Source organism: Eptesicus fuscus, chromosome 3 (genome assembly GCF_027574615.1).
Source record: "Eptesicus fuscus isolate TK198812 chromosome 3, DD_ASM_mEF_20220401, whole genome shotgun sequence".
Lineage (NCBI taxonomy): Eukaryota > Metazoa > Chordata > Mammalia > Chiroptera > Vespertilionidae > Eptesicus > Eptesicus fuscus.
The window spans coordinates 30653744-30677892 of record NC_072475.1 but is presented as its reverse complement, the minus strand read 5'-3'; the positions used below and the strand labels follow the sequence as shown (position 1 = coordinate 30677892).

At 47.7% G+C, this 24149-nt stretch overlaps 1 protein-coding gene across 1 annotated transcript; it reads left to right on the top strand.

Moving 5' to 3' along the window:
- The first annotated feature begins 1535 nt into the window (after positions 1 to 1535).
- Positions 1536 to 3557, top strand: ACTRT3 (actin related protein T3). Its single transcript, XM_008142272.3, has 2 exons — positions 1536 to 1847; positions 2433 to 3557. The coding sequence occupies exons 1-2, from the start codon at positions 1648 to 1650 to the stop codon at positions 3349 to 3351; spliced, it is 1119 nt and encodes a 372-aa protein (XP_008140494.2). The 5' UTR covers positions 1536 to 1647; the 3' UTR covers positions 3352 to 3557.
- Positions 3558 to 24149: the final 20592 nt, after the last annotated feature.

The window sequence follows — 24149 nt, the reverse complement described above, 5'->3', positions numbered from 1 at the left end:
CGGTACCCGCTAGTTGCCCTTCTTTTGGGTACACTTTCTTCTATGAGAAAGAAGTGTTTACTATGCATCTTTTCCCAGAGTGGCGTTGCTGAGAGTGCCAGGCGAGTTTTTGGGCTTCGCTGGCCTGGAAGGGCGCGTCCTCGCGGATCCCAGAGTCCCTGAACCCGCAGCGGCGCGCCTCACCAAACCCCAACGCAGGGATTTAGCCAGTGAGAAAGCAACTCTTCCAAGCCCCTAGTGGAGGGACGTGTAATAGCATTTGAATTTCCTCCCTTGCTTTTGTACACCAGAGCTTCTAAATTGCGTACTTACAGGTGTGCAAAATTGGGGGTGGGACTCAGATACCATGATGCACTTTTTTGGCACGCATGGTACTTAAATGCTTCTAAGCCTGAGTGAGCTTCATCTGACTGAAGGAATATCACTTTTCCTGCAAAGAGACAGACACACCCTTAGGCCTAAAAATCCAGACATTTTCAGAATAAGAATTAGCTTCCCTATTACCCTGGGAGATAACCTGATAAGATTGCATTAATTAATTAAGTAAGTAATTAATTAATTAATGTGAGATTCTACCATTTTGGTTTTGAGTGCATTATGCTTACAAACCACACGAAAGAAACGCAACCATTGCCCAGTATATAGAAACAATAATAAAAGTTTTTAAAACCCACTTCGTGTTTTTTTTTCCCTTTTCTTTTTTGCTCAATTTCCTCCACCTCTTCCCCAGCTCCCTCCTGACAGCTATCAGACTGCTCCACTATGAATGAGTCTGTCTCTATTTTGCTTGTTAGTTCTTTCTGTTCATTAGATTCCACATATGAGTGAAATTATATGTTAAAACTCACTTTACATTTTTATTGACTTGAGAGAGGGGGAGGGGACATAGATTTGTTGTTCCATTTACTTATGTATTCATTGGTTGATTTTTGTACTAGTATATGTCCGGACCTGGAATCGAACCCGCTACCTTGGAGTATCGGTTGGACACTATAACCAACGGGAGAGCTTACCCAGCCAGGGCTTGCTAAAACCCACTTTACATCCTAGCATTTTTCCTCCTCTTTTCAGAAGGTGATGGGGTTTCAAAAGCAGGAACCCTGCCTCCCCTGCGGGGATAACTTCCCCTGTCTAATCTCTCCACCTCTTCCCATAGCTTTCCCCAAGCGCCTGGACAGACACTTATTAACTAGAATTCAATGGTTTGGGGGGAAATAAAACGTTTTCTAGCTATTCGAGGTATTAGAGAAAGCCACTTGTGAAGGGATAGATTGTATTTTCGGGGAGGAAAAATTGGTTTTTCCTGATAATGGTGTTCCGGGATTCCAGGAGTTAGGGAGAGAAGCCGCGGTGACAACGGTAATTTGGGGCTCTCTGTGAGCCCGGAGAGTCCGGGGATGTCCCTGCTCAGACGCTGCGGGACCTTGCGGGCCTCAGGCTCTGCGGGACCTTGCGGGCCTCAGGCTCTGCGGGACCTTGCGGGGGGCTTTTGTGACGCGGCGTTCCAGACCTTCCGCTCGCACGCATCACTGGAAGCTGGTAAGGAGGGCAGGGGCTGCGCCCCGCACCTTCGGTCCTCCTGGCGCGGCCCGCAGCCAGGGCAGAGGGACCGGCCAGCAGACCCGAGGCGGTGGCGGCGTCGGCAGCATGAGCCACCACCAGCTACCGGTGGTGATCGACAACGGCTCGGGAGTGATCAAGGCGGGCCTGGCGGGGTCCCGGGAGCCCCAGTTTATGTACCCGAACATTATCGGCCGTGTCAAAGGCCAGAGCTGGGCGGCCCAGGGCGGGCAGGAGCTGTACGTGGGTGACCAAGCGCAGAAGCAGAGAAGCTCGCTGTCCATTAGGTACCGCCTTCTCCTGGCGGGGAGGACCCGCGGGGGGGGGGAGGAGGGAGAGCCCAGATGAGGTGCGCGAGGGTGAGAGAAAAGGTGAGGAAGCCAGGAGAGCCTCAGCTAGCCGGCGTTGTTGGAAGTGCATGGGCCACAACCCTCCGAGGATGCCAAGCATCTAATGAGTGAATGTTACTTGCCCTCTGGATCTGTACAAATGTACTCAAACATGTAAATGTATCCCTCATAAAAATGCAAGTGCATGTAAGAATGTTACTTAATTCATGGTACCTTTGTCGTTTGGGCGGTTGTCTCAGATTAATTGGTAGTAAAATTGCACTGTTATGTGAACATCCCCCTCCCCCAACTTTTTTTTTTTTTTTTTTTTTTTAACGCACAAAGGGTTTTCCAAAGTGGATGTGGGGAATGGAAAGCAACAGGAATTGCAGAGGGAAGTAGCTGTTCTACTTTTGCTGGTAGTTACCTTCTCTGAGAAACTCTGGCAGTCACTGCCCATAAAGGCACACTAGTGACAAATATGGGGATTGACCCAGGTTTGAAGGGCAGAAACTGCCATTGACGCTATTGTTCTTTCCACAGCTACCCAGTGGAGCGTGGTCTCATTACTTCCTGGGGGGACATGGAGATCATGTGGAAGCATGTCTATGACCATAGCCTGAAGCTGAAGCCCTGTGACCGCCCGGTTTTGATTACGGAGCCAGCACTGAACCCACTAGCCAACCGACGACAGATCACTGAAATATTTTTTGAGCATCTGGGGGTTCCTGCCTTCTATATGGCCATCCAGGGGGTGCTGGCTCTCTTTGCTGCTGGCTTCACCACCGGCTTTGTGATGAATTCCGGGGCTGGGGTTACTCAGTGTGTGCCCATTTTTGAAGGTTACTGTTTGCCTCATGGCGCCCAGCAGCTACCTCTGGCTGGCTTTGACCTCACCAACTACCTCATGAGTCTGTTAAAGGACCATGGCATCATACTGCTTAGTGCTACAGACAGAAGGATTGTCACAGAAATGAAGGAAACCTCTTGTTATGTGGCAATGAACTACGAAGAGGAAATGGCCAAGAAATGTAGTAGTATGGAGAAAGTTTACCAACTGCCCGACGGGAAGGTGATCAAGCTCTACGACCAGCTCTTTAAATGTCCAGAGGTCCTCTTTTGTCCATCTCTCGTGAACCTGGGGACGATGGGCATTGATAAGATGTGCTTCAGCAGCATAATGAAATGCGATAAAGATCTGAGGAATTCCCTTTTCTCCAATATTATCCTTGCCGGGGGATCGACCTTGTTCCCTAATTTAGACAAGCGGCTAGTTAAAGATATAGCAAATGTGGCGCCTCCCAATACCCCTGTGCAGGTTAGAGCTCCCCCAGAAAGGAAAATATCGGTGTGGATGGGAGGCTCTATTCTTGCGTCCCTGTCTGCCTTCCAGGATGTGTGGATCACTGCTGCAGAATTTAAAGAAGTAGGTCCCAACATAGTACACCAAAGATGCTTCTGAATCTAGATAAAACGCTTACAAGAAAATGTTCCAAGTGTGTGGGACAGAAAACTTTGGATATTAAGTTTCTGGGAGAACAGAAACTATTTCCATTATGGGACTGTCCATGTCTCTGTTGCATTTCTATAATGGGGGAAAATAATGGTGAAGCAGTAAGACAACCTGTTTATTGAGTAGGACGAAATTAAATGCTACAGGAAATATTATTTTTGACTTTGGAGATCTTACATTTCCCTTGGAGAAAGAACAACTTGTGGTGCCACTTGTTATGTGCCAAATGAGTGGCATAGGTTTAAGTTCGCTGGAGTTTAAGGAACAAAGGGTTGCTAGGAGGAAAGATTTCATAGCAAAAGTATGCCCTCATAGACGGAAGGCATTGGGATGGGTAAGGGGGAGAGGGACAGAGGGCAGATATCCAGAAAAGCATAAAGGAAACGAACAAGGGGCTAGAGATGAAAACGAACTAAGCATATTCAAGGCACGTTCGGTGAATGGTTTTGTCAAAATGAAGAAAAAACTCGTATGGAGCAGACTAAGAGCAACACTAGGAAGGTAAATTAAGGCCAGAGGCTGGAAGGCTTTGTGTTAAATGCCATATAAGCAAAGGGGAACAATTAAAGGTTTAAAAGCAGAAGACATAAGGGAATTGAGATGAATGTGGCAATAATTTGGAGGATAAATTGGGGAGGCTCTGGAGATTTGATGTTCAGTTAAAAACTGGACATAATATAGTTGAGTCTTGGTCCAGCCGTTGTGGCTTAGTGTCGACCTATGAACCAGGAGGGCACAGTTTGATTCCTGGTCAAGGCACATGCCCGGATTTCAGGCTGTATCCTTGGTAGGGGGTGTAGCCGATCAATGATTCTCTTCATCGTTGATGTTTCTATCTCTCCCTCTCCCTCTCCCTTCCTCTCTGAAATAAATAAAACAATATTTTTTTTAAAAAATAGTTAAGTCTTGTATTCAAGATGATAGGCAATAGGACTTAAAAACAAATTATGAAAAACAGACAAGTCTTGGTGCCTAATTAGATAGGTGTGAAGGGGGGAAAAAAAGGTCCAAAATGACCTGTGTATCAGAAAGAATGATGGCAGTATTGACACAACTCAAAGTATTTATGGTATCCACTCTATGCAAATCACTACACTAAATCAGGAGTCAGATCCAAGGAAGCCGGCCGTCTAGTATAAGGAGAATCCATACCTTAATGATCATAATACAAGGTAGAAGGTGATTTGGTACCCTAAGTGAAGTATGAAATGCTCTGGGGTTTAATAGGAGGGAAAATGCCTTAAGGATTCAAGGAAGACTTTCTGGTAGATTTGGCTCTGGGACGGGGCTTGGGGACTGTGGAATTTACTGCCCTTTGAATTCAGGGGCAGTATTTATGGGTTGGGGCCTAAACCCTGCCACCTTCCAGATGTCTGTTTAAGCAAATTGTTTCAACACCTTGAAGTTCAAGTTCCTCATCCATAAGGTGGGGTTGCTAATCCCAATCTGTCTCACAGGGTCATTTCGAGGTTCAACTGAGATAATGTCCCTAAAGGAACTTTTGCTCATAGAATTAGAAAATTCTAGTTCAGATGCTACTTCCTCCATGGAGTCTAAATTGACTATGTCCTCCAGCACATCATATCACACACACATCTATTGACCATTTTATTTATACACTAGAGGCCCCTCAGCCTGGCCTGTGGGGATCGGGCTAAAACCGGCTCTCCAACATCCCTGAGGGGTCCTGGATTGCGAGAGGGAGCAGGCCAGGCCGGGGGATCCCACCGGTGCACCATCGGGGCCGGGGAGGGACTGCAGGAGGGCTCCAGGGCATGTCTGGCCCATCTTGCCCAGTCCGGATTGGCTGGACCCCAGCAGCAAGCTAACCTACCGGCTGGAACATCTCTCCTCTGGTGGTCAGTGCGCATCATAGCGACTGGTCAAACAGTCGAACGAACAGACACTTGGCATATTAGGCTTTTATTCTATAGGATTCTTATCCTTTGGTTTACTTGTCTTCCTCACTTTAGAATTCTTAAAGTGCTTTTTTTCCTAAAGAAAATAGGGCTAATTATACATTTACCTAACTTAAACATCAACATCCCAAAGAGAAAACAATTATTCACATTTTACAAATTAAGAAATTGAGATTTAAACAGGTTAAGAGATTTAAGTTTAAAGTGATCCCGAAATAACTCTCCAGGTTAGGTGGGCACACAGTCCTTATCCTGGTGTTAATGTAAAAACATCCAAACCTATAAAGAATTTTTGTGAGTTTATTTGAGCCAAACTGTTGACAATTGCTGGGAAGCAGAACCTCAACATTGACATAATGCTCTGGAGAACGGCGGGTTTTCCTCTGTTTTTATTTTTATTTATTTATTATTATTATTTTTAAAAATATATTTTATTGATTTTTACAGAGAGGAAGGAAGAGGGATAGAGAGTTAGAAACATCGATGAGAGAGAAACAGCGATCAGCTGCCTCCTGCACACCCCCTAGTGGGGATGTGCCCACAACCAAGGTACATGCCCTTGACCGGAATCAAACCTGGGACCCTTTAGTCCCAAGGCCGATGCTCTATCCACTGAGCCACACTGGTCAGGGCTCCTCTATTTTTATACATTGCAATCAAAGAAGGGACATAGGTGGGTTATATGAAATCCATTGGTGATAGACTAGAGAGGCAGGAGAAAGCAAACGAGGCAGGGGAACCTCTGGGATTGGATAAAAAGTAAAATGATAGACACATACTTAGGTGGGTGCAGGAACAATCTCTCTATATAAAAGGCTAATATGCTAAGTGTCCCTCCGACCATCTGACCAGTCGCTATGATGTGCACTGACCACCAGGGGACAGACACTCAGTGAAGGAGCTGCTGTGACACGCACTGGCCATTTACAAAGAAATGGCACTGCAGACCTGGTGCTGACAAAGCAACACCTGGCTTCCCCCAAGTGGGACAGAGGCCCCGCCACCACCCCAGAGCAACACCCCACCAAATCACAGCCAATGCTGCCAAGACCCCACGGCACAAAATGTGGCCCACAGCCCAGCCCGGAAACGGTGGCTATGGGCGCTGGGTAATGACGTCACATAGCAATGGCTGGCTTCCTCTCCCTAGTGACGACTAGCCTCCTTGCAGTTTTTTTTTTTTTTTTTAAATATATTTTATTGATTTTTTACAGAGAGGAAGGGAGAGGGGTAGAGAGCTAGAAACATTGATGAGAGAGAAACATCGACCAGCTGCCTCCTGCACACCCCCCACCGGGGATGTGCCTGCAACCAATGTACATGCCCTTGACCGGAATCGAACCCGGGACCCCTCAGTCCGCAGACCGACGCTCTATCCACTGAGCCAAACCGGTTTCGGCTCCTTGCAGTTTCTTCAGCCCAGGAACACAGGTGGAAACATTTACACTTTAACCAAATGTCTATGAAGCATTTTCCCATGCCTCAGCTCATTTGATCCTCACAGAAATACTGGAGTAGGTAGATAGGAGACTCAGTGGAATCCTATCTTCTTTTCATTAGCTGGAAAACGGAGATTTATGGTAGAAAGTTTAGAAACTTGACCCGACTGAACAGAAGAAAGAAATGGTGGACCTTGAAAATGACTTCAGGTTTTCTCACTGCACAGAATATAGTCAAACACTGCTGCAGTTAAATATTTTATTTACCCTTTGTTCTCCCATCTAATAATCATCTGCTTCGTGTTGATATTTACTGCTGTGCTGCTGACAATTACCTGAAAGAGAAGATGGGGTGCTTCACTGGGCTGGAAAAAGTTTAGCTACATCAGAAAGCAGGTCTAATTAAGCAAGTTTATTCTATATATATAAAAGGCTAGGTTGACTGGCACATGCGCGATACATATAAAGCTCTTGCTGACATCAATCGCATGTGCACTGGACCCCTAGTTAACATGATAACAATGAAGGAATTTGTGGTATCTGTCCTAGAGCCCAGGCACATTAGCCCAAGGGGTCCGGAAAAAGGGAAGTTACAAGTTACACAGACATTATTATAGATGCAAAAAGACAGAGAGGCTCAGTTAGGTAAAGGTTGACCTTGTCGGTGAAGATACTGGCCTAGGACGTAACTACCCACCATAACTGCTTTTAGTTAAAGTTTAATTTCAGACCATCCTTTGTGGTTACTTTAGGTCTCTGAGTTTGCAAGTCCACCATGCAGGCCTTCCCTGAGCTTGTCAGGTTAGCATGTGGCCCCTTTCATCCACACTGGTCTCCTAGGTAGTTAACCCAATAGCCAGCTTGGAATATTCTGTAGAATATTCAGCCTCTAACACGAGGTCATAAATGATCCTTATCAGGTAATCTAGGAATAGAGAATAAAATGTGAAAACTCCATTTATATTTTTCCTGCCCTTACAATCATTTGGAACCGACACATCTAACATTTTACTTTTTTCTCAGATTGAGGCACTGGTAGCGACTCTATGGAATTCACCCAGTGAACACGAGTTCAATTAAGATCAAATAGTTACAATAAAATAAAATAAATGTATTTTAAGAAGTCAGTTACATGTAAAACATTATTATATTAGCCATTATAAAACCCTTGCTGCTATTTATGGTGGATTGTTCCTTTTCAACCTAATCACGACACAACATTAAAAAGCAAAACCAGCACTGGCTGATTTGGCTCAGTGGATAGAGCGTTGGCCTGTGGACTGAAGGGTCTCAGGTTCCATTCCAGTAAAGGGCACATGCCCTGGGTTGCAGGCTTGATCCCCAGTGGGGGGCAAGCGGGGTGGTGGGGGGGGGGGGGAGGGGGGTTTGCAGCGGATCAGTGGTTCTCTCTCATCATTGATGTTTCTATCTCTCTCTCCCTCTCCGAAATCAATAAAAATATATATATATTTTTTTAAAAAAGCAAAACCAATGCTTGAAAGCCCTTCCTAACAAATAGTAGATTCAGTAAGAATCACTGTTCTTGTGTCTCCTGCCTTCAACTTTTTCTGTGAGTTCTTTTTTTTTTTTAATCCTCACAAGAGCATATTTTTTCCATCTATTTTCAGAGACAGTGGAAAGGAGGAGGGGGGGGGGGAAGAAAGGGGGTGGGGGAGACAGACAGATAAGACACCACGTAGGTTGCCTCCCCAACCCGCCCCGGAAGCGGGGAGGGTGAGGGGACAGGGATCCAACCTGCAACCCAGGTCATCCCGAATGGAACCCATGACCCTTCAGTACTCTAATCACTGAGCAATGCAGGCTAGGTCAGCTCTGATTTTTTTTTTTAAATATATTTTATTGACTTTTTACAGAGAGGAAAGGAGAGGGACAGAGAGCTAGAAACATCGATGAGAGAGAAACATCAACCAGCTGCCTCTTGCACGCCCCCTACCGGGGATGTGCCCGCAACCAATGTACATGCCCTTGACCGGAACCGAACCTGGGACCTTTCAGTCCGCAGACCGACGCTCTATCCACTGAGCCAAACCGGTTTCGGCTGATATTATTTATTTATTTATTTAGCTAAGTTAATGCATTGCGCCCGCTCCGAAGCGGACTGAAACCGGCACTCTGATGCACAAATTAATTTTCACCCTTAAAGCAAATCTTCCCCGAAAGGGGCGTGGGGGAAGGGCTGCGACTGACCGCATGGCCGGAAATACAACTTGAGGGGAAAAAAGTTTTGCAGAGGCCGGATCTCGCGACAGCTGCGGCGGCGGCCTCGGCCAATCGGCGCGGGCGCAGGCCGCTCCTTTATAAGGGGGTGCGGCCCGCCGCGCGGCGGGTTGCGGAGGGTGGCCCGGGCCGGGTGATGGCCGCATTTCATCTAACCCTATTTGGCTTGGGCGTGGGCGCGGCGCTTTTGTTCCCCGCGCGCTGTTTTTCTCGCTGGCTTTCAGCGGGCGGAAAAGCCTCGGCCTACTGCCGTCCACCATCCAGTTTAGAGAGAGAAAGAGAGAGAGAGAGGGAAAAAAAAAAAAGGTCAGCGGCTGGTTATCACCCCTCCCGGGAGCCTGCGCTGCTCGCCCGCTCAGCCCCCGCGCCCCGCCTGGAGGCCGCGGCCGGCCTGGGGCTTCTCCGGAGGTGCCCGTTGCCGCCGCGAAGAGTTGGGCTCTGTCAGCCGCGGGTGTCCCGGGGGCCAAGGGCTAGGCTCTTCACGCAGGGAGAGTAACGGAGCGGGTCCCCGCGCGCGGTGCACCTCCCTGAGCTGTGGGACTTGCACCGGGACTGGGCTCCGACACGTGCATCCTGCTGCCGGGTAGCGGCGTGGTCTGCCCTTCCCTCTGCAAGGGGGTCTCGGATTGTGCGCGTCCGTCTCCCTCCGCGGTCCATGGCGGGCCTGGGGACCTCCAGACCTGCTGATTGGACCTGGATGCTGGGTAAAGGACACGTGGAGGCAACCTCCAAAAGTGGCCCAAATGAATGGGCGGTGAGCCTGCGTGGGGCGTTTTTCCCCCCTAACCCCCCTCCTGGTTTTGTTGCTCTTGATCATTGTAGCACAAGGCAGTTCCTGCTTGGGGATTTTGTTGAGGTTTTTTTTGCTGCCCCCAAAGTAGGTCTTGACCAGTTTCCTCAATTGGTTGTGGAAGAGCAGTGATTTTGTGTGTGTGTGTGTGTGTGTGTGTGTGTGTGTGTGTGTGTGTGTGAAATAAACTTTTCTTAAATATTTGTTAACTAGGAGAGCTAGTTATGTTCATTCTCAAAACAATGAAAACTATGTTCCTAATGGTTGTTGCTTTTCACCTTTGCTTCTGCCTTTGGATGCTAAAATATTAAGTGGTGTCAGACAGAAAATTAAGTTTACAAGGAAATATATTGCCCCATTCCCCAAAGAATTGGGTTTGGTTTCCTTTCAAAAAATAAGCTGATGCCCCTCTAGGTTAAATGAAACAACCCGCAGGCCATTCTGCTCACTCATCCCCCAAACCTCACTCTAGGCTTATGTGGGCATTCATTCCCGTCCTTAAAGGCAGCTATTCTGGAGGCAGTTGCTGAGGGATAGTAGCCAGTGGCCTGTATTAGAAAGGCAAATAACCCAGCCTGAATCCTGAGCTGATGGTCCAAAAGCTAGTCAGGAGTGCCATGTCAGTAAATTTATCAAATAGATCCCTAAGTGTTGTCTAATACAGTTATACGGTTAAGACATGGGAGAAAACTGGAATGCACTGTTACTGGTAAATGTTCTCTAAGTAAGGAGGGAAAAGAATTTTCCTCATCAAGGTTTTGTGGAAATAACTCAGGGTAAGTAAGTAAATCAAGCTCTAGTACGGATTTTCTAGATTTAAAAAATATTTTTATTGATTTCAGAGAGGAAGGGAGAGGAAGAGAGATAGAAACATCAATGATGAGAGTGAATCATTGATCAGCTGCCTCCTGCACGCCCCTTACTGGAGATTGAGCCCACAACCTGGGCTTGTGCCCTTGATCAGGATCAAACCCAGGACCCTTCAGTCTACAGGCTGACGCTCTATCCACTGAGCCAAACCGGTTAGGGCTGATTATCTAGATTCTTGAAAGGAACTCAGTTAGCTTCACTAAGCTTTCTCTTCTCAGAGGATGATCTTTTAAAAGATCTCTTGAAGACTGCCTGGGTTCCCTGAACTACACATAAATAGATGTCTTTTGTTCCTGCTCCATCTAGTGGTAATTCCACTTCTTCACATTTACAAAGTTGGTGGTGATGTTGGGCCTGAGGCAAAGGATGGCCATCTACTGGGAATGCATTTTTCTTTATCATTTAAGAAAGGAAAACACTGATTTAAAAAAATACAATTCAAAAATGAGCCCCAGCTGTTTCTAGTTCTTATCTTTGACACCCACCCTCTGTCTTGTATACATTACAAGGGAACATTCTTAGGGGTAGACACAAGCGGAGCAAGGACGATGGGCCAGACACAAGGTCACCAGGGTGGAAAGCCCCAGGCGCCCAGCAAAGGACAATTGCAGGCTGGACCTCACCCTGAGAGGGACTTTTCCTCCCCTAGCCTATTGCTGGTCATGAGGTTTGGACCCCCTGACCTTCCCTTCCTAGAGATAACATCTATGCCTCAGTTGTATTTCAGCTCCAGGTTCAGATAAACAACAAAACCAGCGGCAGCTGATGACTGACGTCAGGACCAGCTGCATTGAATAATGATCCCCTGCCCTGAAAGGACACACTTGGAAAACTGCTAAATATTCTGCTGAGAGTTTTCCCTGGGACCTCCCCTAAAATCTCTAACCTTAAAACCCTCTGGACAGAGGATCCTGTGTGTTCCCCGTCCGGGAGCACTCTGGCATCTTTCCCTCTCCCCTCCCTGCCCCAGGCACCTTCCCGCTTGCTTCCTCACTCCCAAGCTCCAAGGGCCCTGCCTTTATCTCCATAACTTGTTTCCTAAGCCCATTTCTTCTGGGAATTACTTCTTCGACCTCTGTGACTTACCAAATATACATGTTCTCTTAACAATTTGGGTCTTGGCTGTGAATTGTTTTCTTAGCCAGAACCCAAGGACTGAGGTTGCTGAACCCAGGTTTGGTCTGACCCCACCTGGTGCCGTTCCCGCCACCTGCAACAATATTATAAACATTTAATCTATTTTTTCTGTTCTGGCAAAATGATTCTCTTATGTTACATACTCGTGGAATGAGAAAGGGCCATCAAGGTCACCTAATGGGATCATTTACATGACAACCTTTTGCAGATAATACGTATGGCAATGTGACTTCTTTAAAAAAAAATTTATTAGGAAGGGAGAAGGAGAGAGAGAGAAACATCAATGATGAGAGAAAATCATCAATCGGCTGCCTCCTGCACGCCCCCTACTGGGGATCGAGCTCACAACTTGGACATGTGCCCTGGACCGGAATCAAACCTGGGACCCTTCAGTCCATAGGCTGATGCTCTATCCACTGAGCCAAACCAACTAGGGCCAAATGTGACTTCTTATTGCTGCAAGATTTAAATCCTAGCAGATGAAGATATTGCTGCTTAGAGGGGTTTAAATTACTTACCCAAGTTATTTATTTGCAGAAATGGGACCAGCAGCGAGGCCTTCCAACTTGAAGTCCAGTGTTCTGTTTATTATGTGGCACCTTAATGCTGCTTTGGTTTGCCTGGGGTAGATAACTAACATTAACTCCACCATCACTTTCTGGTTTAAAATAACATCCTTAATGGTTTCTTGCCTATGAGCCTAGTTTCAATCTTCCATACCTCCCTCTTACCTCCACACCCTTCTTTGGTGTGATTTTGTGCTGGAAAGTCCAATGTATGTTTCATTGTTTTACAAGGACAGTTGATCTTTGTTATTTTGTTGTAGTTATCTATACTAATAAAAGGGTAATATGCTAATTAGACCGGGTCGACTGGACATCTTCCTGTCGTCCTGCCTTCATTCCGGACAAAGCCACAGGCCAAGGCAGAGGCAGTTAGGGGTGATCAGGCTGGCAGGGGAGGGCAGTTAGGGGCTATCAGGTAGGCAGGCAGAGGGGTTAGGGATGATCAGACAGGCAGGCAGGTGAGCAGTTAGGAGCCAGCGGTCCCAGATTGCAAGAGGGATGTCCTAAACTGGCAGTCAGACATCCCCCAAGGGGTCCTGGATTGGAGAGGGTGCAGGCTGGGCTGAGATACCACCCCCATCCTGTGCACGAATTTTGTGCCCTGGGCCTCTAGTGTTTTATAAAGTACTATACTGAATTAGTGAATACCAAACAATTTCTCCTAGGGCAGTGGTCGGCAAACTGTGGCTCGTGAGGGGAAATCTAAAAGGAGTTTCCTGTGAGCCTCTGGTCACAACATTTTCATTAACTGATCGATTCATAATCTTGTATTATTTGTGTTTCTGTTTAAAGACACTTTATTTAATATATATATTACTAGTGACCCGGTGCATGAAATTTGTGCACATTAAAAGGGAATTAATTAGAGGAAATATTTTAATATTGCTATTTGCCCTTTCTCTATAATAGAAGTGTCAGAGATGAAAGAAAATTAGTAAAATGTATATGAAAATCTTCCTCCTGTCAGAGTCTGGGGTGCGCCACAGGAACCAGAATCAAGTCTTCACCCACCCACATGTGCCTCAAAATCGCACGAGACCCAGACCCGGCCGGCCCCACCCCCATCAAGCCCCGCTGGGTGGGGGGGCGAGGCCTCAGGTCGCCTGGCCCGGGCCAGGGGGTATGCCTCGAGGTCCCCCGGCCCAGGCCAGTGGGCGCAACCTGAGGTCCCCCATCAAGCTTCACCAGGCAGGGGGCACAGCCTCAGGCCCCCCGGCCTGGTGCCGGGGCGGGGTGCGTGGCCTGAGGTCCCCTGCCCCGTCCCAGCGCCACACAGCCTCAGGTCCCTGCTGATTGCTCGTTTAGGCTCGTTACGGGAACTCGGCCTCCGCTGTGGGTGCAGCCATCTTATGTTATGGAATCCCTGCCTCCGCTGTGGGCACAGCCATTCTGTTATGGTGTGATGGTCAATTTGCATATTCCTTCTTAGTAGATAGGATTGATTCATTAACAATGAACTGATCCCCCAAAACACTAACCCATGCCTGTACAAAGCTTATCTAACACAAGTATTTTCTCTGTAAGATGTATCAGCCTTCAACACTATGGAGGTCATTTTAAACAGCAAAATCACCAACAAAAAGCACACATAAAGTGTCACTAAATACACTGAAAAAAGGGCACTTGTTTACAGTGTTGTTTTTGGAACAAGAGGGTAGAATGTCACCTTGTTTGACCTTACTAGTAGCTGGGAACCTTTGTATTAGGTGACTCAAATTTTTCACTGCTCTGCGCACACAAAAAAGAATGGTTGGAAACATTGCAGATACTGATTTTGGGGTTACAAATAAGTTTTAGTGAGTAGATGAATTCACAAATATGGACTCCATGAATAATAAGGATCTACTGTACTTCAAGGTCTATGTGACACCTGTTGCCTGAAAGTGTCTATTAGTGTCCACATGGTCCCTGAAGTACTTGGGCTTCATTCATGCAAAAAGATGTAATCAAAATATCTTATACTAGAGATCCGATGCACGAAATTCATGCAAGAGTAGACCTTACCCCGGCTGCCAACCCCGACTTCCCTCTGGCACCCAGGACCTGGGCTTCCCTCGCAGCCCGGCTTTGTCTGGAAGGTCGTCCAGAAGCATGTCTAGTCTAATTAGCATATTACACTTTTATGATTATCCTATCTAATAAAGAGTAATATGCAAATTAACCATCACTCTGCTACACCCACAAGCCACACCCACCAGCCAATCAGGAGTGAGTATGCAAATTAACCCAACTAAGATGGCTGCAGCCACAGAGCGAGCAGGAGGCTTGGGTTTCCCCGGCAATGGAGGAAGCCAAGCTTTCTGTACACACTGGCCTGCCTTGGCCTCCACTCAAGGCTACAAAGTTTCAATTATAGAAGATAAATAAATCCCAGATACCAGGGCCTCCGCTTGGGTTGCCGGGGGGCATGGTCGGCCTGCAAACCACCACAGGCCCCTTGCCCAGGCCGCCCCACGCCCCAAGGGAACCCCCACCCTGATCCGGGACACCCTTCAGGGCAAACCAGCTGGCCCCCACCCATGCACCAGGCCTCTATCCTATCTAATAAAAGAGTAATATGCAAATTGACCATCACTCCAACACACAAGATGGCTGCCCCCATGTGGACACAAGATGGCCACCACAAGATGGCCAGCAGGGGAGGGCAGTTGGGAGGGACCAGGCCTGCAAAGGAGGGCAGTTGTGGATGATCAGGCCAGCAGGGGAGGGCAGTTGGGAGAGACCAGGCCTGCAAAGGAGGGTAGCTGGGGGCAATCAAGCCTGCAGGGGAGGGCAGTTAGGGGTGACCAGGCTGGCAGAAGAGAGAAGTTGGGGGCAACTGGGCCAGCAGGGAAGGGCAGTTAGGGGGGGACCCAGGCCTGCAGGGGAAAGCAGTTGGGGGGGGGGACCAGGCCTGCAGGGGAGGGCAGTTAGGGGTGACCAGGTCTGCAGGGAGGGCAGTTAGGGGCAAATCAGGCTGGCAGGGGAGTGGTTAGGGGGTGATCAGGCTGGCAGGCAGAAGTGGTTAGGGGCAATCAGGAAGGCAGGCAGGTGACCAGTAGGATCGGGCTTAAATGGGCAGTCGGACATCCCTCGAGGGGTCCCAGATTGGAGAGGGTGCAGGCTGGGCTGAGGGACACACACCCCCGTGCACGAATTTCGTACACTGGGCCTCTAGTAGATAATAAAAGCCTAATATGCAAATTATCCCCTCGACCGGGAGTTTGGCCACTCGCTATGATGTGCACTGACCACCAGGGGGCGGCGCGGAACATGGAGGACGTTGGGACGCTGGCAGTGGGCGGCAGTGGAGGCACTGCCGGCCCCGATGGGCCCCGATGAGAGGGGGACCATAGCAGGATGGTGGACCAGGTGAGCAGGAGGTACCGCCTGGCTCCCAGGTGCTGAGAGTGCTGGGTGGGGGCCTGGCCCCAACTGATTGCCTATCTTTCCCAGGATTGGGCCTAAACTGGCAGTTGGACATCCCCCGAGGGGTCCCGGATTGGAGAGGGTGCAGACTGGGCTGAGGGGACTCCTCTCCGTGCACGAATTTCGTGCACCGGGCCTCTAGTAACCTAATAATACCCAAACATGCAAATTGACCGCACCTTCGCTACGCCCACAGCCAATCAGAACGAACAAGATGGCGGTTAATTTGCATATGCGGGTGCTGAGCAGCCTGAGTCCTGTAAACGTCCTCCGGACCCAGGCCGCTCAGAGCCTGTAGGCCTGCGCTTAGGTCCTGAGCGGCCTGGGTCCCATAAACATCCTCCGGACCCAGGCGGGATCGCTAGGTCCTGAGCCGCTGGGACCCCAGAACGCCCCCTGGCCACTGGGAGCCTTGGTGGGCGGGAACATTCCTGCCCCCAAACACTTGCAGCAGTCTGGGGTCTGGGACCTAAAGCCGCTCAGAGCCTGTAGGCCCGCGCTTAGGTCCTGAGTGGCAGGGGCCCCAGAACGCCCCCTGGCCACTGGGAGCCTTGGCGGGGTGGGAACATTCCTGCCCCCAAACACTTGCAGCAGTCTGGGGTCTGGGACCTAAAGCCGCTCAGAGCCTGTAGGCCCTCGCTTAGGTCCTGAGTGGCAGGGGCCCCAGAACGCCCCCTGGCCACTGGGAGCCTTGGCAGGGTGGGAACATTCCCATGTCGCCACAGCGACGTGGGAATGTTCCCGCCCCCAAACACTTGCAGCAGTCTGGGGTCTGGGAAACACCCTTCAGACCCAAGCCTCTCAGATCCTGTAGGCCTGCGCTTAGGTCCTGAGTGGCCTGGGTCCCATAAACATCCTCGGGACCCAGGCCGATCAGAGCCTGTAGGCCCGCGCTTAGGTCCTGAGCGGCAGGGTCCCAGAATGCCCCCTGGCCACTTGGAGCCTAAGGGTGCAGGTGCCAAGGGGCTGGGTCCCGCAAACATCCTCAGGACCCAGGCCAGTCCAAGCCTGTAGGCCCCTTGCTTAGGTCCTGAGTGGCAGGGTTCCCAGAACACCCCCTGGCCACTTTGAGCCTATAGGTGCAGGAGCCAAGGGGCTGGGGGCGGGGCGGGGTGGAAACATCCCCTGTCACCATTGTGCCCCCAGCCGCTTGGGAATGCTCCAGCACCAAGAGGCAGTTTGGGTCCACGCCCCCAGCCTGGCGCACATGATGGGGGGCTGGCTGCTGGCCTCTGGGGTGTGTGGAGACCCTTGGGGGCCACCACTGCGTGTGCCCCAGGGGTCCCTGCATGCCCCCCATGGTCAGGGCTCAAACAGGAGGCAACCAATCAAAGTGTCCCTCTCACATTGATGTTTCTCTCTGTCTCTCCCTCTCTCTTCCACACTCTAAAAATCAATGGGAACATACCCTCAGGTGAGGATTAAAAAAAAAAAAAAAGACACATCTTGAAAATGCCTAATGAAAGTCATTTTTTCTTGGTGAAGGGACTGGAGTCCGTGTTGATGAAACACCTTTGTGGCTGTGGTGACTGGTAGTGGCTGCAGCAGTGGGGTGATGGGGCTTGTGCCTTCCCCTGATCAGCCCAGTTGCCTCCCACAAAGGAGAGTGGGAATAATAATAATAATAATAATACACCTGAGGGGATAGTGGAAACCTCTGAATTTGTATCCAGCTAGTCAGAAGCAAAGGTGGCCTGTGGGCCCCTGAACTTGTAACTGAACTTGTCTGAAGTAAGGGCAGTCTTGTGAAGGATTGTGCTCTTAACCTGTGAAGTTTGGTCTACCTGGGTTTGTTGGTGTCACAATCAAAAACCTTTTGATATAAAATCTGGCCCATGATAGGCTGCTAATTTATGACTTATGGCCCAGGCAAATTCAATTATACCAGAAGTCAGGAACGCCTTCCCAGAAGTGTGGGAATTTGGGCCATCCCACCAGTTCAAGATAATTGTACTTGAGAAGAGGCTATGCTGTTGGAATCTTTTATAGGCCCCTGGGAGTATCACTAAAGACAGACATTTCAAAATTAAACTTTAGTAATATTCTGAAATAGTAGTGCTACTCCTTCCCCACACATAGGACCTAGGAAATTTGTGGTTCTGCCTGAGGGATAAGCCTGTCCTTCAGTGTCCATTCTATCACATCCTAGTGGGCCTGTAAGGAGGCTCCTACCATCACTTAGTGCAGTGGTTCTCAACCTTTCTAATGCCGCGACCCTTTAATACAGTTCCTCATGTCGTGGTGACCCCCAACCATAAAATTATTTTCGTTGCTACTTCATAACTGTAATTTTGCTACTGTTATGAATCGTAATGTAAATATCTGTGTTTTCCGATGGTCTTAGGCGACCCTGCTAATGGTTCTCAACCTGTCGCGACCCACACGTTGAGAACCGCTGCTGTAGAGCCTAAGACCATCGGTTTAGGTTGAGAACCACTGACTTAGTGGAACTGAGACTATGACCCCACTGGCCTTCCTCTATCCTGGTTTTGTCTTCCCTCCTAGAAAATCATCAGAGTGTGCAGTGTTTTCATTTGTGTTGCCTCCATTTTCATTTCTTCCTTGAGAGAAAAAGGGAAACGGGAAGAAATGGGAAGGAGAGTATCCCTGCGGCCAGACCCTTTTAGCCTATGTTCTGACCTAGTGGGCGATCTAGTGTAAGCCACCCAACTTCAAATTCCACATCTGTCAATGGATATCCTAAGACTTACCTGGAAGGGTGTTATTAGAGAGAAGGAAGGTAGGTCTTATTCCCTTGCTTTGCAAGGAAGGCTTTTACAGCACTCTGATGGGAGTATTGTGGCTGCTCCAGAGTTTTAATGTGTGTGTGGTCTACTGTATAAGGGATGTGTGGATGAGGATGGAAGTGCTAAAGGTTTGTGAGTTTTTTATATAACACTAATTATGAACTTGATTCATACCTGCAATAAGAAATGTTCTAGATGATGTTGGCTACTTTGTATTTTGTCTTGAGAGTTGTCGATGTTTACGTTAGTGATATTTATTTATTTATTTATCCTCACCCAAGGATATGCTTATTGATTTTAGAGAAAGGGGAAGGGGGAGAGCCTGCAACCTAGGTATGTGTCCTGCAACCTAGGTATGTGTCCTGACTGGGAATTGAACTTGAAACCTTTAGGTATATGGGGCAACGCTCCAATCAACTGAGCCACCCAGCCAAGGCTACTTTGGTGATATTTATGTGTACCATGGCTGTGTTTATCAGAAATGTTAAAATGCATATTATAGCTATTAAAAGCCATTTTAGGGAAACCCATCAGAAAAATACCTCAATGAAGAAATTAAAATATTGAATTTTTATATCAATTTTTAAATGAGGTTATTATAGTTGAAATGGAAAACATTATTTGTACATATCACTTGCAGAAAATAGATGTATTTACCTCACAATCATTTTTTTTTAGAGTGCAAGTAGCTTACTAACACAAATCAAGTGACTTATTTTCAACCTTAGAAGAAAAACTCAATTAAAGCAGCAATTGAACTGTAATGGCACCAAGGAGTTCAACTTGACCTCATATGCCAGATGATAATCATCTTTCAAGTGTACAAACAAGGAAGCATAGTTATCAAAGACTGAGAAATACATTTGTTCAAAGACCATTTACTGTTTTAACAAGAGGTGAAAGCTTGCCGGCAATGTATAAACACCTAACATGGTGCTACTCACAGACTTAACATGTTCAAAGACTTGGGGGGCAATTTAAAAATATCTTTGAAGTTGGGGGTATTCATCATCATATCTAATAATACTTACTTTCTAGAGTCCCTCTTCAAGGAGGGCAAAGCAATTTATCTGACTTATTTTCATGACATCCTTGTGAGATAAGGCAACTACCATTATCTGCCTTTTGCAAATGGAGAAACTGAAACACCGGGGGAGGTAAAATCACTTGAACAAGGTCAGTAGCAGGCCCAAGGATTTAAACACACACATTAAGGCTTTTAACTTCCATTTTAGTTTAACTGCAGAAAACTAAACAAACAAAGAATATATATATAAAAAAAATAAAGAATCTCATACCTTTTCTTTTTCCTTGTAAGTTAAAGAATAATTAATGGTCAATCAAGTTTTCCTTGTCTGCCTTGGTAACTGCCTAAAATCAGGCTTTTCACAGTAACTAAATTCTTATTACACGGAAATGAAAGAAATGTTTGCAAAGCTGTGATATTCGTTTAACAAACACTAAATGTCTAGTCTGTAATGTGCATTGCTCAGGATGTTAAGACTTCAGAGGTGAAAAACATACTTCCGATGGATTCCTTAAAGGTGTTCCTGGAGAGAAGGATCATATAAACAAACTATATATTGCAGCTCAATGCGATTAAAATTTAACTGAATTCTTCACTTTGTCCTCCAAATCTATTTCTTCCTTACTTTTCCCATCTCTAGAAATGTCGCTGCCATACACCCAATTGCTCAAACCAGTAATCGGGGCACCGTTCTTGACTCACTCTCCCCTCCCCCCTCCCTATCGTCTGGTCTATCTTGAAAAATACCCTGAAACCTTTTAGTCTAATTCATCTCCATAGCCACCACCCTAATCCGGTTCACTATCTCTTGCAAAGACCTTCTGATGAGTCTCCTTCTTATTTTGTCCCCTACTCACCACCAAATCATTCTCACAGGGCAGCCTGAGTGATCCCATTAAAATGCAAACTGAACAGTGTTTCTTCTCTGTATAACCCCTCCATGGTTTCACGTTGCACTTCGAATAAAATACCAAGGTTTTGTCTGAGCTGGTCCCTGCCTACCTCTCCAACCTCCTTTTAACCCCCTTCTCGGGCATCGTGCTCCAGCCACAGGGCCTCCTTTTGGTTCCTAGGACTTGCCAGCTCTTTCCCACCGTAGGATCCTCTGCTTCAATTGCTCTGTCCTGGCACTTGCAGTTCGTGGCACCTCCTCATCCTCATCTCAACTTAAATACCACCTGCTCAAAAGCTTCTCTGACCCCCTTTGAAAATAGGTTCCCCCTCCTATCAGGCTATTGTGTTGGTTACCTTTATACCATGTTTTCCTGATTTGTAATCAGTTATTTCTCATATTGCCTACCTTCTTCACTGGGCTATAAGGATAGGGACAGGGACCAAATCACTTATCTTGTCGATATATCTCTGGTGCCTAGTACATAATAGGTGCTCAATAATTGTTGGTTGACTAAATGAAAGTGCTGCTGGGACAGAGGACAGACTACCTAATTGTAACTGTTGTTTTACCAGCACAGAGGCAAACTGCTAAGTAGACATCTGCCAAGTAACAGTCCTTTCTCATTTTTTCAGTTACAAAATTAATGTAACAGTAGCACAGAGTAAGTGGAGAAGTTGAAAACAAACACATTTCAGTAAAACTCAAATATCATTTGGTATATTTCTTTTTACATGTATATTTTACATAATTATGTCTGATATGTACATTTTTCATAATTATTTTTCAAGTTGTTTTTTTTCACTTAGTAGTAAATCGTAAGCATTATTTTGTGATATTACAGAACCTTCAGAACCATTATTTAATACTAGAGGCCCAGTGCATGAAATTCATGCACAGGGGTGTGTGTCCCTCAGCCCACCTGCACCCTCTCCAATTTGGGACCCAACTGGGATCGGGCCTAAACAGGCAGTCGGACATCCCTTTCACAATCCAGGACTGCTGACTCCCAACCACTTGCCTGCCTGCCTGCTTGAGTGCCCCTAACCACTTCTGCCTGCCAACCTGATCACCCCCTAACCACTCCCCTACTGGCCTGATTGCCCCTAACTGCCCTCCCCTGCTGGCCTGGTTCCCCCCAACTGCCCTCCCCTGAAGACCTGGGTCCCCCTCAACTGCCCTCCCCTGCCAGCTTGATTGCCCCTAACTGCCCTCCCCTGCCGGCCTGGTCACCTCTAACTATCCTCACCTACCAACCTGATCTCCCCTAACTGCCCTCCCCTGATGGCATGGTCACCCCCAACTGCCCTCCCCTGCTGGCCTGGTCGCCCCCAACTGCCCTCCCCTGCAGGCCTGGTTGCCCCCAACTGCCTTCCCCTGAAGGCCTGGGTCCTCCTCAACTGCTCTTCCCTGCCAGCCTGATTGCCCCTAACTGCCCTCCCCTGCCAGCCTGGTCACCTCTAACTATCCTCCCTTACCAACCTGGTTGCCCCTAACTGCCCTCCCCTGCTGGCCTGATCACCCCCAACTGCCCTCCCCTGCTGGGCTGGTCTCTTCCAACTGCCCTCCCCTGAAGTCCTGGGTACCCCTCAACTGCCCTCCCTTGCTGGCCCAATTGCCCCTAACTGCCCTCCCCTGCAGGCCGGGTCCCCCCACAACTGCCCTCCCCTTCAGGCCTGGTCCCCACAAACTGTCCTCCTCTGCAGGCCTGGGTCCCCCTCAACTGCCCTTCCCTGCAGGCCTTGTCCCTCCCAACTGCCCTCCCCTGCCGGCCTGGTCACCCCTAACTGCCCTCCCCTGCCGGCTATCTTGTGGTGGCCATCTTGTGTGTTGGAGTGATGGTTAATTTGCATATTATCTCTTTATTATATAAGATTATTGCCTAATGTTCCATTGAATCAACATAACACTTTGCCTACTGATGGATACTTAGGTTGTTTTCAGTTTCTACCTGGTGATTATGAATAATTATTATGCACAACATTTACCATAATTTAATTACTTTACTTAATTACTAAGAGTTCATGACTGGCACAAGGGGTAGTACAGTCATTCTTCAGTGTCTTTGAGGGATTGGTTCCTTGGGGATATGGTATTCCTCAGATACCAAAACCCTGAGATGCTCAAGTCCCTTATATAAAAGGGTGTAGTATTTACATATAACTTGTATTTGCATATAAGCTACAGAAGGGTATGCCTATACATCACTTCATTCCTGTGGATTCAGCATAGTGGTTGGCATGTGGCAAATTCAAGTTTCGTATTTTGAAACTTTCTGGAATTTGTTTTGAATATCTATTTTCAATTTTATCTTTATTGTTGAAGATTTTTAAAAAATACTCACCAGAGGATATTTTTTCCCCCACTGATTTTTAGAGAGAATGGGAGGAAGAGAGGAGGGGGAGAGAGAGAGAGAGAAAGAGAAAGAGAAAAACATAGACGTGAGAGAGACACATCGATTAGCTGCCTCCCACCCTTGCCCCACCAGGACTGGGGATTGAATTTGCAACCAAGGTAGTGCCCTTGACCAGTAATCGAACTCAAGACCCTTCGGTCCACAGGATGATGCTCTAACCACTGAGCAACCTGTTCAGGGCTTGAATATATATCCTACCTAATAAAAGGGTAACATGCTAATTGACCGTACCTTCACTATGCTCACAGCCAATCAGGGCATTATGCAAATTAACCAAGATGGCGGCCCCCATGCGCTGACCTGCCTCCCATCGCTGAGCAGCTGACAGACTCGGGCCTGGGGGAGGGGCAGGGCCTCCCGCCACTCCGAATGCTGAGCGGCTGACGGAACCAGGCCAGCAGGAGGCGCCCAGATCGCTGCTGGGGGTGGGGGGAGGGGGGGGGGGGCGGGCAGCGCCTGTCCCGTGCCACTGCCACCTGGGGCCAAGCCCTGACCCTGAAAGAAGGCGGAAGACGGTGGCCAGAGCCAAGGCCTGGGTCCCCCCGGTGCCGGCGGAAAACTGGTGCAGGCAGCCAGGTGAATGAATGTCTTGCACGAATCTTCGTGCAAACGGGCTTCTAGTATATATATATATATATATATATATATATATATATATATATATATATATCTGTGTGTGGTCAGTTGAATCTACGGATGTGAAACCCATAGATATAGAGGGCCAACTGTAGTTGGTTTGAATAATTGTCTAGACTTATATCAACCTATTTTGGGTAATCAACCTATTTTGCTTTCTCTTCTAAAATTTCCCCAAATAGAATTTTTTTTTTTTTTATCACCACATACATCTACTTATCTAAAGCACTAGGTCTGGCTACAGCTGCAGACCTTGTAGATTGAATCACTGAATCTTTCCCAGAGTCCTCCTAAAACGAAAGACATTATATCTTTTCTGCCTTATCTTTCTGCATTCTCCTACCTTGCTTTCACTGCCAATCAGTTTTAACAAAGCAGGAGGTAAAGATTGCAGGGAGAGAGAGAGAGGGAGAGGGAGGGAGGGAGAGAGAGAGAGAGAGAGAGAGAGAGAGAAGGAGGATCAGGAGAAGAAAGAGGAGGAGAAAGGGAGAGAGAAATAATGGCTAAAAACACTGAGTCTATTTCTCATCTTTGTGGTTCTACGTCTTTGTGGTGCCTCTGCTACATCACACCCTTCTACATTCAGCTGCAGCTGTGCACTGTAGGTGGGATGGATGACCTTTGCCAATATCCAGGATGGTTCTAATCCCATCTCCCTTGCC

Excerpts from the sequence above, each read along its gene's own strand:
- ACTRT3 (XM_008142272.3), top strand. The coding sequence starts at position 1,648 with ATGAGCCACCACCAGCTACCGGTGGTGATCGACAACGGCTCGGGAGTG. Across the intron at positions 1,848-2,432 it reads AGAAGCTCGCTGTCCATTAG|CTACCCAGTGGAGCGTGGTC; the intron begins GTACCGCCTTCT and ends TTCTTTCCACAG.